General features: G+C 38.7%; 1 protein-coding gene across 16 annotated transcripts in view; it reads left to right on the top strand.

Moving 5' to 3' along the window:
* Positions 1–20,099, top strand: part of CDK17 (cyclin dependent kinase 17) — a 90,628-nt gene that overhangs the window by 53,734 nt on the left and 16,795 nt on the right. For all 16 annotated transcript variants that reach the window (XM_015283892.4, XM_015283880.4, XM_015283867.4 and 13 more), the window contains 2 exons: positions 2,449–2,582; positions 17,577–17,702. In XM_015283892.4, coding sequence (XP_015139378.1) covers positions 2,449–2,582; positions 17,577–17,702 — 260 coding nt within the window. The remainder of the gene's footprint in view (positions 1–2,448; positions 2,583–17,576; positions 17,703–20,099) is intronic.

Here is a 20,099-nt window from a genome sequence, read left to right as displayed (position 1 = left end):
CAGCTCCTCTGCTCTGCGCTGAGCCAACCAGGGGACCTCAGCCACTCCTCATGCCTCTTGCTCTCTAGGCCCTTCACCATCTTTGGAGCCCTCCTTTGAACACCCTCTGATGGTTCTGTGTCCTTCTTGTGTTGTGGGGCTGCTCTTCAGCCTCTTGTTCCCCAGTCTGTGCACATATGCTTCATCCCAGTTGTAGTCTGGCACTTGCTGTTAAAACTTCATGCCTTTGGTGATTACTTAGCCTTCTCTCTTCTCAGGGGAGTCAACAACTTCTCACAGGTTAGTATTGTCTGCAAACTTTTCTTTAACTAGAACCCTTTGAGCACAGCCCGTCAGCTGATTAATTGTTCACTCATTGCATTATGTTTTGTCTAGCTGTATGCTTTGTCCAGAAGGATACTATATCAGAAACAGTAGCAAAGGCTTTGCTGAAATCAAAAATATCACATCAACTGACTTTCCTTGGTCAAGTAGGTGGATCACTGTCATAAAAGAATAAGCTTACAAAGATTTGACAAAAAGAAATAATATTGTATTGTTTTAGCCTAAGGTTAAAGTTGATCTTTAGGAATCAGTTTCTAAGTCTTTACCTCATGTTGAGACTAACATATCTCTAGAAGTAGTGATGAACCTTTGGTTCGAAACCAAGCTGCAAAGGAATGCAGCTTATTATTTTTTCTCACTTGTTCAAAATCTGAGCATGTCTTCCTGAGAAAGAAATGTCTTCTGATACACTGTGGACTTTAATCAAAATCCAATTTAGACCCACGCTGCTGCTGAAAGTTGTGCTTTGTATGTGGGATTTGTACTTAAAGAGTTGTAATTAAACACAAATTGAGTCAAAATAGATGCTGTTTAAGTACCTTATGAGTTACTCTTTTTATATCCTTTATGCTTTCTCTAAAAAGAAATTCATAGTACTATGAAAGAATTTAGTCCTTTGAAGTTTATATGATTCCGTGTGAGCTAAACTAGACAAACGTTTTAGAAGATATGTTTATATCCAAACTTTGGCCTGAAGGGTTTTTTTCTTGAAAAGCCAGTTTTCTTTCTTTCTTGTTGGTAGTGATAAAATGTGCACATTCTCTCTGTCTGTCTGTCTCTCTCTTTCTCTCTTTGTGTGTGTGTGTGTGCTGTGTGGTATTTGTTTTTCTTCTAATTGCTGTAGTTCTGAACAAATGCTAAATATTTTGAGGTATATTGAACTTTGTGGGTTTTGTTTATGTAAGGGTTTTTTTCAGAGTTTGTTGGCAGGTTCTCTTTTACACTGTCCAAGATCATGCTTAGTAATAGCAACAGAAGAGGTGAGGAAAATCTGTGTCTTTTGTCACCTCTTAGATATGTGTATGTATTTAGTCTGCAACCTTGCCTGCAATAGGGGAGTTGGAAGTAGGTGATCTTTGAGATCCCTTCCAACCCAAGCCATTCTGTGATTCTCTGTAGTAATTTAGAGCTCAAATATTTTAGAGCTGGAGAGTGGAACATTACTCAGAGTAACTTGCTTATATGACCAATTTCACATTGTGTGTACTTTTGCATGTCATTTGTCTCTTTATGCTATTAATGAGGCCACTTCAGTTCTCTTCATTCTTTACAGTAATAGTCTTTCAAAGTCTGGAAGATTCTGTAAAGAAAAGTGATGTGTTTGTTACATATGTGATATATGTAAACTGTTTTATGTGGATGAATCTGCAGGACTATATTGAAAGTACTAATTTCAGTTTTCATAAAGATCCTACAACACCATGTAACTCAAGCAGACTATTACCTAAGTTTCTCCCATAAAAACATAAATTTCACTGAAAGGCTTCTGAATCTCAAGTCTTTTTTTGATTCAACTTACGCATTGTAGACCTCTGTTCAAGCAGTCAGAATATGTCCTGTTCCTCCATATAAGTGTGTTTTCTATAGCTAGAGTTTTCACACTTGGCACTTCTGAAAATGATACCTATACTTTTCAGTCATTGTGTGTGTTGATTTATTTAAAGTTTTTTGTTTAATGGCACTTGCATGGCAAGTAGTCTGAAAATCTTAAATATTTCTATGTTTTATATATTTTCTAGTGAATCTCAGCTTTCCATTGCAAATACAAGTTTTTCTAATCCAGTGGTAGCAGGAGGAGATGATGAGGAAGGTCAGGAGCTGAAATCCTGATGGGAGGGTGGCTTGCAGGAATTAAAATAGGCATTTGACAGTCTTTTGTTTCTGTTCTGCTGAAAACTGAGTAGGAAAAGCAACATTAAAGTTTGTGTGTGAATTTTATGAAGTATTCCTTTTTCATTTTGGGATCCCTGAGCCATAAAAAGCGTATTGAGACTACTATTACTGTGGTGAGCCTTTGAAATAAAAATCACTGCACAGTTGTTTTCTGCCTGTACACAATAGATCATTTAGTGGAAAACTGATTGACTGGGTTTTTGTTTGTTTGTTTTTTTAACTGTTTTTAAGATATTGTTCATGAAAATCTGAAAATGGGGTCAGATGGTGAAAGTGACCAAGCTTCTGGAACATCATCTGATGAAGTTCAGTCTCCCACGGGTGTTTGTCTCCGAAACCGAATACACAGACGAATCTCCATGGAGGTAATTTACTTTTCATATAAGGCTTGTTTAAATTGACAAGAGAATGGAGTTGTTCTAGTTCCTTGTAACTGGTTGTCTTCTCAATCATCTTTAAACATTTTGACATACTTAGTGTGGAGAGGATTAATATAATAGTGCTTAAATGTCTAGCTCCATTTGTCACACACAAATAAGACAATTGTCTTGCTTGCATTGTTTATGAGCTGCTTGTTTTGAAAGCTAAATGTTTTGAAACTTGAATTTCTAAGAAGAATTTATTATGTGTTGTTTTTAGAATATCTGCACATTCTATACAGTTCATCATGTATGTTAAAGGAGTGGTGTTTAGAATTTTTTTTTTCCTTGAAACTGTTGTGTAATCTTTCTAAAACGAATGTTGCAGAAGCAGTGGTCCAGACTGCTTGAGCCTTTCTCTCTCTTCCTGTTTTTTAATGAACGGAACTTTACAGGATGGTAAACAAAAGGAGGAAAAAGTACCTTACGAATAACTGTGCACAGAATTTCCTTTATTTATGAGTCTCGTTATGAATACTAGCCACCCTTGTGCTTGCTTTGTTGTCATTTCCCTTGGCAAATTAAAACAAAATGCTTCCCTGTTTCTTGAGTGTGTAAAAGTGATAATGGTCCCTTTGTTACAGAAGTATGTAAAATTTTACAGTTTCTCCATAACAGCATGTATACCGATATGCATAGTTTGTAAGACTTCAGATCTTCTTTCAAAGCACGGTATGAAGTATAGGACTAGGGAAGCAGATCTGTGTAAGTTACACTGGGGTGAAAATGCCAAAAAAATTTGATTGGTGAGGCATTCTGTTATGCTCGGAATTTCAGGATTGCAATATGTATTGCTGGTCTGATTCCAAGAATTTACAAGTTATTTGTATTAATTGCTTATATCTTCTTCAGCACCTGCTTTTTTTTGTCTAGAAATTCCTGATTTTTTTTAATATTAATCTCAGGTTTAATCTAAACACTGTTAAAGCTGGACCTTTTACACGGGAGAACTAATTTAGGTATGTTGATCTATGCAGGAGGCTTTAAAAAAAATCTGTAAAGCCTGTATATCAGCATATATTCTGGAGAAACTCAAAACTGAAGAAATTTTCAAACAAGTTTATTTACTTTTTTTTCTTTTTGCTTAATATCTATTTCCTCTGCGTTTCATCTGAAATACACATTTAAATCGGGAAAGAAATAAGAAAGTTAATGGCAGATCATGAAATTAATGAACTGAAATGGAAAGATGCTGAGACTTACGGAGAGTGAAGAGCCACCAAAGGGTTCTCATTTAGATTAGGATTAATGTATCTCTAAAAGAAACTATTAAAGAACTCAGGAAATGTCATAAAAAATTTAGGCCATCCATGAGTAATTTTTCAAGAGATATCAAATAAAAGCAGCTTTTTAGTGGACTCCTAACATGGTGAAGAAGTTCTAATATTACTCTTTCGATGGCTTTCAGAAGTTTTTATTTCAGTTTGGTTTATTCAGTGCTGATTTTCTCATTTTTCTCCAAATTCCAAGTGCTTGTTTCTACTTCTTGAACTTTATTTTTTTAAACTGATTGGCCCAGTCAATGAGAGCATTCATTTTTTGGCAGCTATTCCTGTATGTTCTGTGAGAATTTTCATGTTTCCCCCCAAATTACTTCAGTGTTAATTTAGCAGCTTTTAAAATAAGGTTTCAAGCTAACATTTGAAAACACACTCACTTTTGAATGTTAGGAATGCTGTCACTGATATTTTTAATGGATATTATTAGCTGACATAAGTTTACACTTCTGAAGTCGTCTGTAGCGTGGTAGGTGGGGTTTCTAACCTGTTTGCACATGCCACAGAAAAGGAGCTGTAACAATCTTGATATCTTTGATTAAAAAGCCTTTCCAGTCGTAATCATTTCAGTGCAATTTATCTGGTTTCTTAAGCAAAAAAGCCTTAAGTGATTATATCGTCTGCCTGTCGTTCCCTCATCCAGTGTTTCCCTTGGGCTTTTTTCAGTCAGTTTTGATGGATGAGAATCTCATATGATAATTTTCTGCTCATTTCTGTGGGGAAAAAAAAATCCTTCTGAATTAGGATAGACTACTAATCTTATACAGTGCTGGGAAAGATGCAGCCTCTTCTGAATACTGCAGAATCCACATAGGATTTCAGTCTCAAGAAATACATCCATAGGAGACCAGTTTTTCCCAGCTTTGCTGGCCATGAAATAGAAACAATTGCTTCCCTGGTCTTCAAGGGAGCCAAATAACGGGTTTCCTTCTTGGTTGAAATCTTGCCTGCCTTGCATGGTTTGCATCATGGAGCTGGCTAGTTCAGTTCTAGTAATGTCATTATATAAAGAAATGGTCTTTGTTCATAAGTAAGTGCCTGCTATTTCAATTTTGTTTTGTTAGTGTGTAGAAATCTGTCATTTTTAGTCATGATTAGGTAGCTTGAGGCTGTATTCCCCTTATATTCTGTGTGTGTGTGCGTGCGTGTGTGTGTGTGTGTGTGTGTGTGTGTGTGCATACACCCTATGCTGCACACACAGGCTAGAGTAAATTGGTATGTGCAATAGTTTTTTTCTTTGCAGTAGTCTGCTGAAGTCATTAATCATATGTGAAATCCTGTGCAAAATATATTTGAAATAGACAGAGTTGGGTAAACTCAACAAACCAATATTCTTTGTTTTTTTTGTGTTAAAATGAATGCCCCTGTCTCAATATGGCTATAGCCTTATGCTTGTTTTGGCTAATATTTACTGTATTTGTAATACTTTTTAATATCATTTTTTATATATGTTTGTTTCTACTGAATTAGTAGAAGTCCTGGGTTTTGTTTTTAAGGAAACTGATCAGGTAAAACTGAAACTCTGGAAAAGTCCTTTTTTATTTTTAAGGACTTCATATATATATCATATATATATATATATATATATATATAAATTCAAATATATAATCATATATATAATCAAGATTTTATGCACAACTTCCTTGAAATTCTATAAATCAGCAGCCCATCAAAAACAATTAAATGCTTGCTAAAAACATTCTGTAATCAGTGCTGATTACCGAGTTTGTGTCCTATTGTTCTTGGGATGTTTTTGCATGTCAGAATATACAGTTTGATCTTCAGTGTCCACCATATTACCGTTTTCTCTGTAATTGTTAAGTAATTCTGAGCTAGAATAAAATCAAAACATTGTGGGAGAGCAGACAGATTCCCTTGTCGAGGGTATTTGGAAGAGAACATGACAACAAAATGAGATTCTGGCTAGATAAAATGTATTTTGCAAGTAACCCATAGACTACTAGTGGTCCATAGGACAGTTGCTTCTCCCCTTTCAGTAACCATACAGACAGTAGTTGCAAACATATGTTGCGTGGGGAATTTGACTTCCAACAGCAAGTGTTCATTGGAGGCCCTGTGCCCATGCATTGGATAGTGAATTCTTCATTAAGTACAGTGGTGGGTAAAAAATAGGGAGATACAGTCTGTGCAAATTGAAACATCTGTTTTCCTTTCCCAGAAATCCAAAGTCTGTAAGCTGTCTTCCTATGTGAACTGGCAGAGGGCCATAACCCACTGTTCACCAGCCTGTTTCCCAGATACTTTATCCTGAGAAACAGTTCTTATCCATCTGACTGTCACATTAGTGGCAGGACTTTGTTCCAGATCAGACTGCTCCTACCAGATTGCTGTAGGGTATAATTTTCCCCTGGGAGGATTAGCTGCCGATTTAATGCTTTTAGCTCAAAAGAGAAACAGAAAGACCATAAAGTAATCCTATAGTTAGGTGTGAGTTGTATTGATTACCTTCAGAAAAAAAAGAATGCGTGTAGTTATAAAATAAGGCTTTGGTGAGCCTACACTATTACCAGGGTTGTGAATGCTGCACAAGTCTTTACTGATACAGCTTGAATAACTGAGTCAGCTCCTGATCCTGGTTAGGGAAGTGTACCTGCTCCAGGGAGAAACCCACAAAATGAACTGACCTTTAAGCAGCTGTAGTACTACAGTTTTCTGTTTGTAGGCTTCAAGTCAGAACATGGTTCAGAGATCTCCATTCCGATGGGGGTAGCAAGGCTCTACAGAGGGATATGGATAGGCTGGATAGCTGGGCTGAAGCCAATGGGATGGGATTCAACAAGACCAAATGCCGGGTCCTGCACTTTGGCCACAATAACCCCAGGCAGTGCTACAGTCTTGGGGCAGAGTGGCTGGAAGACTGTGTAGAGGAAATGGACCTGGGGGTGTTGATTGATGCTAGACTGAACATGAGCCAGCAGTGTGCCCAGGTGGCCAAGAAGGCCAATGGCATCCTGGCTTGTATCAGAAATAGTGTGGCCAGCAGGAACAGGGAAGTAATTGTCCCCCTGTGCTCAGCACTGGTGAGGCCGCACCTCGAGTACTGCGTCCAGTTTTGGGCCCCTCACTGCAAGAAAAACATCGAGGCCCTGGAGCGTGTCCAGAGGAGGGCAACAAAGCTGGTGAGGGGTCTGGAGCACAGGCCTTATGAGGAGCGGCTGAAGGAGATGGGATTGTTCAGTCTGGAGAAGAGGCGGCTCTGGAGAGACCTTATTGCTCTCTATAACTACCTGAAGGGAGGTTGTAGTGAGTTGGGGGTTGGCCTCTTCTCTCGTGTAACCAGTGATAGGACTAGAGGGAATGGCTTCAAGCTGTGCCAGGAGAGGTTCAGGCTGGGCGTTAGGAAATACAACTTCTCTGAAAGGGTGGTCAGGCACTGGAATGGGCTGCCCAGAGAGGTGGTGGAGTCACAGAGCCTGGTGGTGTTCAAGGAACGTTTGGATGTTGTGTTGAGGGACATGGTTTAGTGAGAACCATTGGTGAAGGGTGAATGGTTGGACTGGATGATCCTGTGGGTCTTTTCCAACCTTGGTGATTCTATGATTCTATGTGTTGTAAATAGGGCACAATCAGCCTCCATTCAATTTAAATTCTTGAACAGTAGACTGGATGGCAGTACTGATTCAGGCTTTAAGTCAGAGGCAGTACAGTATTTTCTCCTGTCATTAGTTTTGGTAGCAGGAAAAACCTGCAGGAAGCACTGCAGAGCATGAGCATTCACCCCAGCATCTCTTACTGCTTGGCAGGGTGCTTTGGATCCCTGCAACAGTGCCTCTTGGGTAAGGCTTCACTAAACAAAGATTCTCCCTACTTCTCTGGTTGTCAGCTGTATAATCCTTTCTGCCTTGTTTAATGGATCTTGTCTTATTTCCTTCTCTATGCATTCTGAGGCGGTGTAGATCTCCTGCTCACCTCTTGCATGAATCTATGTGATTACCTACCAGTAGGTAGAGAGGAAAAAAAAAAGCCTGAAGCTGAGTACCATCAAGATGTTTACTTCCTTTAACATGGTCACTGTATTATCTGTTTTCCATTGCACTTGGAGGCTGTCTAATCTTTTGCAGTGTTACACAAGAAAATGTGCTGTTACGGAATATCTGCTTTTTTGCTTTTTCTCATCAATAACTCAGCTCCCCTTTTAAGTTCCTTCCCTTTCTGAGTTCCCTTTACAAATAATTTGGTATCATATTGGATGTATTCAGCCATCTACAAATCAGATCTCACTTGGATTACTGGTACGCACCAGATGAAAAGTTAGAATTTGGATGCAGCTTCCTACCCTGCACTCCAGCCTTGCTGTTATGTCCAGGAAAGTCAGATTTCCAGTTCCTGATTTCAAGAATTTAATTTATTTTGAATAATTGGATTTCCTATGCAACCTTCCTCTGATAGTTGCTGCTTTATCTTGACAACAAATGTTTGATGATAGGGGTTAACCATAGAAAGTTACTCTGTTAGAATGCTCGGGTTAATATTAAATACATTACTGCTTTTGCTGTAACTTCCTTTGGTTTGCTGGTTCTTCTTCTGCTATTTCTTCTTGCAATTTAGAAATGAGAGTTTTGCATCTGTTACCTCCCAGCACCTAGTGTTCAACTTTCTTGAACTCCTGGCAGTGAAGTCCTTGCTCTGTTGATTGATGAAAATAGATGTGCTGGGAAACTCTGATTCCCAGTCCCAAAATAGAGGTTAAACCTTTGCAATTTTATTAATACTGATGTTTCATTGATTACAATTATATGTTCATCTTTGCTGGGAGAGGCGGCAGGGACTCAGAAATGTCTGTGGTCATTGGTATTCTGAGTATGAAGCTGCATGTGGTCTTCCTGGTATGATGATATTCCTGAGAATATTTTGAATACTTGATCTGAGGAAAAGAAAGAAAAGAAAAATCCCTGTTATTCAATTGACTAATGAATTCCATTTCTTAAATCATTTCTGAATGCTTTCTTAGACCTTAGAGAATCCTTAGAGTTGGAAGATATCTCTGAGGGCCATCTAGTCCAGCACCCTTGCAATAAACAGGTACATCCACAGCTCGATCAGGTTGCCCAGGGCCTTATCCAGCCTCACCTTGGAAGTCTCCAGGGATGGGCCATCAACCACGTAAGTGGGCAGCCTGTTCCAGTACCTCACCACCTGCACGGTAAAAGATTTATTCCTTATATCTAACCTAAATCTACCCTCTCTGAGCTTGAACCATTTCCCCTTGTTCTGTCTCCACAGACGCTGTTATAGAGTCTGTCCCTTCTTTCCTGTAGCTCCCCTTTAGATACTTAAAGGCCACCATCAGGTCACCTCAGAGCCTGGTCTTCTCCAGGCTGAAGAACCCGAGCTCTCTCAGCCTGTCCTTGTAGGAGAGATGTTCCATTCTGTGGATAAATGAATTGTGCTGAATTTGAATTGCGTTGAATTTCAGTAGACTGGCTAAAAACTGCATAATTTGTGGAGTAAGAAACAGCAGTGTTCTTTTACAAATGCATCTTAAGATTCAATATTTGCTACTGCTTCTAACAGAAGAAAGGATACTTTGATGACCCTTTCCTCAAGTTTAACAGCGTAGAAATCGCTTAATGTTTTTAGGGAAAAAATATGTATTAATAATAGCGTTCAAACATAAAGGAAAAACATAGCATTCAAGTGCAAAATGCTGCAGGAGACGGAAAAGACACACTTTCTGCGTTACAGTGAAATCAGTTATGCCTGTTCGTTGCTATGTAATCCATGTTTTTGCACTGAGGATTTTTTGAGACTGAGAGTCAGATACTCATCCAGCTACTTGTACAGTTTGTTAAAAGAATTTTTGCTCACAGAATGCTATGGAACTAGAACAGAAACAGTAGCCTGTTTCTGCATGCTTTCAGAAGGTATAGACTAGTTAGATCTTTTGTCCTTACGTTTGCTGTCTCTATTAGCCCCATGATAAATGGTGGTATCTTGAGACAATTGTTTGTATTACGGGCATATTTAGAAAGTTGCACTCTTAATTCTCCTAAGCACTAAAGATGTGCAAAGCCATCTTTTATATGGAGTTATGAATAATTGGATAAAGAAATCTTAGTAAGCTGTTTGTCAGCTCACAGTACATAAAATTAAAGCAATAATAATAATAAAAAGGATAAGTAATTAGGATTTTATATACCTAATAGGAAAACTCATCTCGGCTGTTAGAAGAGTGGTTCTGGTTATAGTAATTGAGCAATTATTTATAAAGTTGAAAAAACAGCATGCTGCATGAATGATGTCAGGTTTTTTGGTGGTTGTGTATGCTGGTGTTTTGCTTCAGGACCTTGCCAGTCTCTTAAGTCTGCAGTGCTGTAACCAAATGAGAAAAATCTGTACAAATATATTCTCTGATTAGGGAGTTGGTTTTTTTCTATTTGTTTTTGCCTCTAGCAGTCTTGTAGTATGTCATAATACTGCACGGGATATAGTTGGCTTGAACTGTGCTGTCATTTGAAAAAAATGCACTGAAATTTGATAAAGCAGCATTCAGGGGAAAAAAAATCTACATGGTATTTGAAACTGGAGTGGTGTAGCATGTTTACATTCTCATAGGAAATAATGCTCATAAGCAAATGTTTTTCAACTTGTATGCTTTGTGTAGCATGTAGTATACCATACACGTTTTTTATTTAAAATCTGCAAGGAAAGTGTACTGTAAAAAGTAGTTTCTTTCACAGTAAGCTTGAGGCTGAATTGTGTTGCATAGAGGATTATATGATGTAGCATTTTAGATCTCGTTAAGCATTCCCTAGTTAAAAAAAAAAAAAAAGCACTGTGACTTATTAGTGAACATCTTGTGGTTGCAGCTGACATGCCTTGCTGTTGCTTGCTAAAACCAGTGGGAGGGCTAATTCAAACTGATGCTTATGCAAGAGAGCAAATTGTACTCATTTGATCTATAGTGGATTGTTTGGGCTATCCGAGTGATGTCTGTAGACTTAGAAGACAAATTATATTTTTTCAGTAATGTTCTGTAGCAATATCAACTCCTGAAAGATAAGCTGAAATCTTAGGGAGAGTTGGGAGCTAGTTGTCTGCTAGCATATATTCATTGTGTTCTGGAAATGTAACTATCAAGAATGAACTGAAGAACCAAAGCAATAAGGATCTTCATATAATGATGCTGCTTGGCAGTATCGTTAGGCTACTGACTAGCTGTTCCTGACAGAGCTAACTTCCTTCATGTCTTGGCTCCTAAACTTGAATCAGCAGGTAATGACTCATGTTGTTTGAAAGGAGTAGTAGTCTTCTGCCAGTTGAGTTGCTCAAACCACATTGCTGAGTCATTAGCTTTGAGCCTGTTCTCCAAGGAACGTGTGGCCACAGGCAGTAGAATATCACTTCTGGAGATAGTTTGCTGTTACACTGTCTAAATGAAACATTTAAGAAATAGCTGAGGATGATCAGACAACATATCATAGGTTTTGTTTCTGCTTTTTCTGACCTATTTCTTGATAATATAGGACTGCTTTTTTTTTTTTCTCCACTTCCTCCTACTTCACTGGCAGAAGGCCAAATCTCTTTTCTCTCACTGCTGTTGTGAGTATGCTATCAGCCTGAAGGAAACAGTCCAGAAGTTGAAAGATTGGCAGCATTTGTAGTCTGATAAATTTGGGAAAGATTGGCACAACCGTGAATGGTGAAAGCCTCTGTTTTTCTGATTTTCCAGCTAAGATACACTACACTGCAGTGCAGTGAGAATTGAACTTCTGAATACCTCGACAAAGTGCTTCCAACCTTCTCTTTGGTTGGGTTTGATTGTTGGTATTCTATTCTGTGCTAAAGTTTCATCTTTATTGTCTGAATGTGCTGTGTAAGTCAAAAAACATAATGCGGTTGGGTACCAGCCAGGCACAAGGAAGGGCTCCACACAGTGTTGCTCTTCTCAGAGCATTTGCTGTATCTAGTGCTGGAAATAGTAAAGATAAGCACAAGTTGGGGTAGTTTATCTCTGTAAACAACTCAGCGATATTAGTGTCACAAGTGCTTGCATGTTTATCTCCCATCATGCAGAGTAGAACAAATGTGTTTCACATTTCAGGCAAATTATAAAAATAGTATACATTTCTCTGCCAGCAATAAAGCAAGACCGAGAAATAAGCATTGCACAAGAGGATAGAAAATGTGTTTTTAAAATATATAGGGAGGGGGAAATGCCATTGCCATTCTGGTTAACCCAGCAAAGCGACTGATGCTTGAATATGTTCTCCAGAATATATTCTGGAGATGGATCAAAAAATAGCTCATTAGTAGCATACGGTTTACTTTAGGCATTTGAACATTTAACAGTTGTATGTTTACTCAGTCCTGATATGCACTGTTGCAAGTTGACCCTAAAGATAACCATTAAAAAAAAAAAAAAATAAACTGGAAAACGTACTGATTGACGAGAGCTTTTTCATAAATCAAACTTCATTCAGGAAGCGACATACAGGTAAATGCTATCATTTTAGTTTTCTAGAAGGTAATCTATTTTACCTGAAGCGCTTTGTTGTCCCTGAAAGCAAATGTTTTGCATTCTGGTAGTCCTTCACTTGCCGGAGTTACAAAGGAATGCATGCAGATTCTACTGCATAGCTGTGGAGATACGTAAATCACTTGTATAACTCTTACATTAAAACATGTGCATAAGACAGGGAGTTGTTCTATTTTCCTACCTTAAAAATGAAACAAATTTAAAATATTCTCACAGGGATACCAGTATTAAAGTGTTAAACAGACAAGTTTAAAAGCCTTAAGTATCAAAAATTAATGTTGGGAAAATAATCCTGCAATTAATTTTACAGGCTTCCTTATTAATACTTTAAACAGCACTGTGGCAGGATCTTGTAACAGCCTACGTATTTAACAGCCTGCTGATAATTTCCATTTTAAAAGGCTTTTTGGTTATAGTCTTTGTGTTTTAGGGTTTTTTTTTCCTTTTCTGAGAAATGCTAACATGTCATTAAATTCAGTTGGCCATTGAAATTAGTCTGGACAAAGTACTCTTTCTGAAAAGTGTCCTTTTTATTGCTTCATGGAATTCCACAGAGGTTTAAGAGTATTAGAAATTCTTAAAAATCACCATTTCCTACTGTTGCTTGCATTCCACTGGTGCAGCCTGGCATCCTACCAAAGTGACAGCAAGCAGCCCAGCTGGAGAGGGCAGGTTTGGCTACAGCTGAAGTAGCAGTTAGGGCTGTTAATGGGCACGTCTGGGCACAGCTGCGGGAGTGGCATGAGGCAGTGAAGATGGTGACTGTGTTTAATGCACAGGCCTCGCACACTGAGGCTCGAGCTTTGTCTGGCTGCCCCATCCCGTACAGCCCCACGGGAGAGGAACAGGCTGCCTTCCCTCAGCAGCTCTCTCTGCCTGGTACATACATAATGCCGCCTTGTGGGTGTGCAGGGCTGGGATGAGTGGAGGCCGCTTCCTTCACAGCAGCCCTGTCTCTGGAGCTGCACAGTAGCTGTGGCACTGGCTGACATGGAGGCGATAGCCCGGCAGGGCTGGGGCAGGTGCTGAGCCCTGCCAGCACAATGTCAGGACTTTCTCAGTTCCCCATGCTGCCCCTTACAGCACGTCGGCACTGGGTCGGTGAGAGCTGGGACAGGGCATGATGGGACAGCTGACTGGGGATTTTCTATGCTGTGTATATTGTGCTCTGTGAAAAAATGGTGGGGGAACGGAGGAGGAAAGGGGATGTTTGTGGTCACGGTGTTTGTCTTTCTCTCTCCAGCAGCCACTGGGCAAGCTGAGGCCCAGCTTTCCAGGAAGTGGCTGGACATCTGCCTGCCAGTGGGAAGCAGCAAATGAATTACTTCTTTCATTTTGTTTGTGCACATGGCTTTTGCTTCCCTTATTAAAACGGCGGTCCCGCGATCCACAAGTCTGCTCACCTTCCTTCTGTTTTCTCTCCATCCTGCTGGTGTGGGCGGTGAGCGTGTGGCTGACACACATCCGGCCCAGGGCAGCGGGCATGTCTGGCTGCTGGCAGCCAGCGGCTTGCCTCCACGTCACATCCCTGCCTGTGAGCTCTGAAGGCTCACGCTTGGCTGGTAGGGTTGCTCTTGGGCTTCTTTTCATCATCTCTTAACTTAAAGTGAGTTTTTTTAGCGGTATCGAAATGATGCGTTTTAGTTTTCATCTTTGCTACTTAGCCAGTAGGAAACGTGCTTACTTGCACATCTGATGGATCCCACTTCATGTAGCTCTGTGGCATTTAATTACGATGGCTTATTTTTTCCCTAATGAGGTGATTGCTTCAATTATTACAGAAACTGGGAAGGATTAAGGTGGCACAGGGAAACAAAATGCATTAATTCCTTTCAGCCATTTGGGTTTGCAATCTCAGTGACTTTAATTTTGTCTATATTAAGTAGTTAAGTAAAGGATAATTACAATGCAGAAAAGACTTTCTCTGTCGAACTGTACATACGATCTTTCAAACATTGGTGTCATAAAAGGCTTCTGACTGTGGTAGGTAACGATTTTCATATAAGGCTTAAAAAAACGTTGTGGCTTAGTAGACATTTCAACACAGCCAAATATGTGTATAACAAGTAGAAGTGCAGTGCAGATCACTAGGGGGGAAATATCTGTAAAGTGCCTGCTGTAGTTTCCATGAAGTCGTTATGTTTCCATGCAGAAAAGAGACTTTCTTCAGTTCTACAAAGTTAAGGAGAACAGATAGTTGGTTTTTTTTTTAATATATATATGATATGCCAAAATGTTATGTTTCTAGCACAAAATAGTAAGTTGGGGGGGGGGGGGGGGAGGGGAAGAGAGTTTTAAAGCTATGTATTAGAAGCACTGAAATTATATTTAAAAACAGGTATCTTACACCTGAAGAAATCTTCTCTCTGCTGTTTCCATAAGGTTCTGTTAATGCTTTTTAAAGAAGCTCACAGGGGGCTATTGTGTGCTTAAAGTAGACTGTTGTTGATTAGAGGTTTTTTGCTAACTAGATCAAGTTTTGGCCTTTACTTCATTAAGTCCTTATATTCAGAACAATATTTGTGCTACGCACTGTGGAGCACAAAACACAAGGTTGCAGCTTAAGGTCACTTGAGAGCTGAGGATGTCACATGGGATCTCTGGAGTAAGTCATGGGGAGTTTTGCAATTACCTATTGCAGTAGTGCCACTGCTGGAGCTTTTACAAACAATGAAAGGAGAGTGCTGTCAGAGAGTTGCTAGCTGCCATTATAATATTTTATGCTACTTAAAATGCTGGCTCCAGTTTTTACAGTGGCTGAACTCCAAAATAACAAATCTGTAAGAGCTACAAAGAACCTTAAAATTGTTTCCTTTCCCTTCCTCTCCATTTGAAAAAGTATGTGATTTTTGACAGCAGGCCTTGTGTACACTAGGGGAGTATTTTTCAACTTGTTGTCAGAGCTTAAGGGTACCTTGGCTTTCTTCTTCCCACATACTGATCAACTTTGTATGCTTGGAAATGCTTCAGTGATGTGGATCTAACTGTGAAGCACCACTTCTTCTACCCTAAAGATGAGTGCTATTGGAGAAGATACAGACTGAGAGCTCTGGGGTACAATAAGTTTGGTATTTCATGAGGCCTTTGAATTGTGGCCCATAATTTGGGTACTCCTATAAACAGATGCTATTAAAATGCTTATTTTCAAATAAGCACTACAAGAACAGTAATAAGAACACTGCAGCAGATTGTTGTAGTGATAATAGCTAGAAGAGGAATAGGAGAGAGCTATTTTGCTGTGGGGCGTATAGGATAATAATGGTACCTAATGTGTTCAGCAAGTTACATTAAAAACAACCCAGTGTTCTTTCCTTCTCTTGGCTTGGAATTTCTGTTTTAGTTTAGGTCCCTGAGCAACAGGAAAAAGAACTTTAGAACATTGCCCCACAGTTTGATCAGGGATCTTAAGAGGGTGGAGTAGAGGCTGATACTGATCCTCTTCTTGACTTCCCTGTCCGTTCCAGCAGTTGCAAGGTTTCCCACTACAGTGAGATGATCCAATTTTTTCCTTTGTGCTCATGTTTTGATAAGCTACCTGAATTTTCTGAAGCATACGATGAATATTAGGATGAAATGCTTTTTTGGGATTTAAAATTATTTTTTTTTAATAACCTGAAACCCTCTGAAATAGGGGAGTAGGGCAGTTCTCTCTTCAGATGACTGCAGTTCTACTGAATCTGAGTTGCCTGTTACAAAAATGATAATAGCAGAGCTTGTCGAAAAGAAGGAAAGTTCTTCAGTGGAAAACACAGTTTTACTGAAGGATTACAGCTTGCTCTCATTATAATTAATTAGTTCCTCCAGTATTCCCAAGACCACATAGGCACTTTGAACATTGCCAATGTTTTAACATCTTTGAAATGCCAAAGTTGAAAATTAGTAAAGAAACGGGAAGCTGCCAAAAGTGAGGGATCTTTTTGTTTTCTTTTAATTGATCTTCAAAATGTTGGTCAAAGCTACCATCCTGTGAACAGCGCTCCTTTTGTTTGAATACTGTGGTTGCAATTTGAAAATTTTGTACAGAGTACAAAATGCAGACACTGAATTTTCCAGTTCTGCAGAGAAGCTACTGTTGAGCAACAAAGCAGAAGCTAACAGAGACTTTGTGCTCTATACTGAAGCAGGTATGAGGGGTGAAAGGAAAACAAGAGGGTCAAGTGCCAAAAATTAAACCTTTCTTGACAACTCTCCAAAAATTTGTATGCGGTGGCTGTAGTGAAATAGCACATGTAGGTCAATCACTTTGGAGGTTGATGGGGTTGTGAGTTAGCCCTTCTGTCCTGCCTGACATTCAGTTAATTGCAAAAATAAATTTATTTTTTAATATATTTTAAATAACATTTTTTACTCAGCTCTTGCTCCGGGTACACATATAGATCATACATAGACGTGGATCAAATACGCTGCCAATGCTGGAAGCTTAGTGAGTTGTCTACTCAGGTCTCAAGTCCTGAGAAGTCTGATGATCCAGTTCTTTGGCAGCCTAAGCCAATTTAGCTGCTGGCTTCCTGGGATTGCCCTGCTGCCTCCTTTGCCCCGTGTTCAAGCTGTGAGCTTGTCTGACCTTACACTGAACCTTTTTGGAGCACAAAGTTGGCAGGAAGCTGTGCACTTCGTGTGAGATAGTTTCTCAATGATTTAGCATGCTGAAATAGTTCAAAGCTGCTGCAAAGGCACGAGTAGAAACGCATGGCCGAGGCCAAGGGGAACAGAACAGGGTTGTCACTGTAGTTAGAATCTACAAGTTTATAACCCTCAGGAATCAGAGAAAGTAATGTTGTTTGAATTGTGCCAGTATCTCATTACTGTAATCGTAATATCAAACTACATGTGTTAACTACTCTTTAAATTCTCCTTTTCCAGCATTCCAGGTACTCATAAGTATTCTTGTATAGTCAACAGATGTGTCCACAATGCAGTTAATTACATTCTAGTATTTCATTCTTCTTGTTCTGTTAAAATGAGTTTGATTTTTTGACTAAACAATTAGAACTATTATTAGAAGAGAGTGTAGTTTTAAAAACAATTTTCACCTCAGCTTTATATTTCAGTTTTAAGTGGTAACACCATAGTGACAATAACACTAACCAGTGTAAAAATATGCTTTACGCTTTGGGAAATTCTGAATTACAGTTGGCACTTCTCTTTTTAACGTTACTGCAGGATTTGAACAAGCGTTTGTCCCTGCCTGCTGATATCAGGATACCCGATGGCTACCTTGAAAAGTTACAGATTAACAGCCCACCGTTTGATCAGCCCATGAGCAGACGTTCTCGTAGAGCATCTCTAGTAAGTGTAATGCATCTCCCTGACCTCCTGGGTCTTAAGATTCCATTTAATGCAGATGTCTCTGTACCAGAAGTGTAATTCAACTTCATTTGCACCTTGGCTTTTATGTCCTGAAGGACAGGGTAATTTGGTGTGTACTGAGCACCTTTAAAATCTATTTAAACAGCAGACTTTCCTTTCATTCTCTTCCCCTTTTCTCTTCTGCAAACTTTTCCCTGTCATTTCTCAGTGAGGGTCTTGAGCTGTTGAAATCTGCTAAATTTTACTCCCACAGTACATCCTTGTACTGTTTTGAATGGTGATGCTCATTTGAGCAAAGAGCTTCTCTCGTCTTAGGTCCATGCTGTGTGTCTTGTCACAGAGTAGGAGGGTCCTAAAGTGGCATAATATGAAGGCAGCTATTCACTTTTCTTTCTGTATTTTTTAACAAATTTTTGTTCTCAAATTTGCTGTAGAAATTATGGTATTTTTTGAGAAGCGTATATGAATTCAAAAGAATATTAATAAATTCTTATATACCTTTTTAGGTGTATCTTTTTATTGGGTTATCAAATAATAAGTCTTTCTTTGTGAATGGCAGAAGGAGAATTCTTCCATACTGATAAGAATACCAAAAATCCTGGCTAAATGTTAAATATGCACAACCCTGAAATAGTCCAAAACCTAGTTTTTCTTCTTTTTTGCAAAGGCCATTCAATTTTAGCCATTCTTCGATTGTAATTGAGTTGGGGCAGACCAAAGCCCTGATCTACATATTGTCTTTTGCAAGAACAATATTAAAAGAAGGGATGATTGGATCAAAGCACTGGAAGTAGTAGTAATGTAACAAACTTAAAACTACTTACTTACTGATGTAGCATTGAATAGGAGACTATATTTTCCAGAACCTTCTCTTCTCAGATGTTGGTGTATTGGAGTACCTTTCAGTAGAGGCCTTTCAGTGGTGGAATGTAGTATTTGAAGGCTAGGGGAGTTCCCTGTATATCTTATTTTTGTTGCTCTTTTATCACCGAGCAGTTGGAGTCCCCTCCTCTTTACATTCTAGAAGAATGAAAGAAAAACACTGCCCTCTAATGAATATGATGTGTGCATGGAGTCAACTTCCTGTCACAAGGTTGTTTTGTTTTGAATTTTGAAAATGATTTTCGGGGCTTAGAGGTCCAAGCTAAATCTGCCAGCATTGCTGTGCCGACATGGATTTTCTGCATTGTTCTCTCATTATTTCAAAATAACCTAGAATCATTGTTCTGAGATTGTCACTGAAAGCTTGCTGGCAGTCTGGTATTTACAGTATATGAATATTGTTTTCTGCTTTAAATGTATGTCTCACTTCAAGGCTTAGGAGGTATCAAAATAGAAAAACAGTAAAAATTAGGGAACTTGTTATGCTTTAAGTCTGGTCAATTTCTTTGAAAAAATTAGCTTTTACAGTAATTTTATTTTATGTATACTGGTACAGTATTGCATGCACAGTAGTATAGGTGCTTCTCTTACGCACCAAACTCTTTAAATAAGAGACTGTAAATAGAATCTGTCAGTGTTTCTGTGTAGGTCAAGATGAGCAGATGATTTTCACATGAGAAAAATATTTTTTTCAGAAATTATTAGCATTAAAGATGCTAATAAATATAAATAAATAATAAAGGCCTAAGAAATCAGGCTTTGAAGTTGTATTCCCAATTTTCTGGCAATAATAAGACTAATGGGTACAGGGTCTCATTTATTTTCTCCTTTCAATTCAGAGTCCTGTCTTTTAATTCTGATACCACTTCACAATATATCTGTAGGTCAAAATACACTTTGGAAACATAATGTTTACTTTACTAACATTATTCCTGAATTAAATGGCATGTTTAAAACCTCACTGGAGTTATAAGAATTGTCAGTATCAACTTTGCTTGTATTTTAAGATAAGCAGGCTTCACACCAAGCTTCTAAATAAGCTTGATACTAAAATATCCTTGTGCAGCATTAAAACAGTTCAATCCTAACACTAATTTAAGAAGCCAGAATTACTCTTTGTACTTTCATGTTAACCAAATTACATGCCCATTTTTTCTCTTAGATATGTCAAAAGCATTTGTAGACATTTACTAAATGTGTTTTCATGTTCTGAAAATGAACAGAGGTGTTTCTGTTAGTACACCATCATAGTATGTTGCTGTCAAGTCTTAGTCCAATCAACAGTATTTGTGTTGCACACAGTGATGCATCCTTTGGATTTTAGGGACAAATCAGCTTTCTCTGACCTGCGGATATAATTGCTGAAACCAGTCAGGGGTCAGAGTATCTTTCCTTAGAAATAAATATTAGGTGTGGAAGTGGAAGGAGGCAGTCATGCTAGAAAACTTGGCTTTTTTGTGTTACAGTATGTTTGTTTGTCAGTAAGGCGAATCC

The sequence above is a fragment of the Gallus gallus genome, chromosome 1, assembly GCF_016699485.2.
Source record: "Gallus gallus isolate bGalGal1 chromosome 1, bGalGal1.mat.broiler.GRCg7b, whole genome shotgun sequence".
NCBI lineage: Eukaryota > Metazoa > Chordata > Aves > Galliformes > Phasianidae > Gallus > Gallus gallus.
The sequence above is the reverse complement of the archived record's forward strand: the minus strand, read 5'-3'. Positions and strand labels throughout refer to the sequence as shown.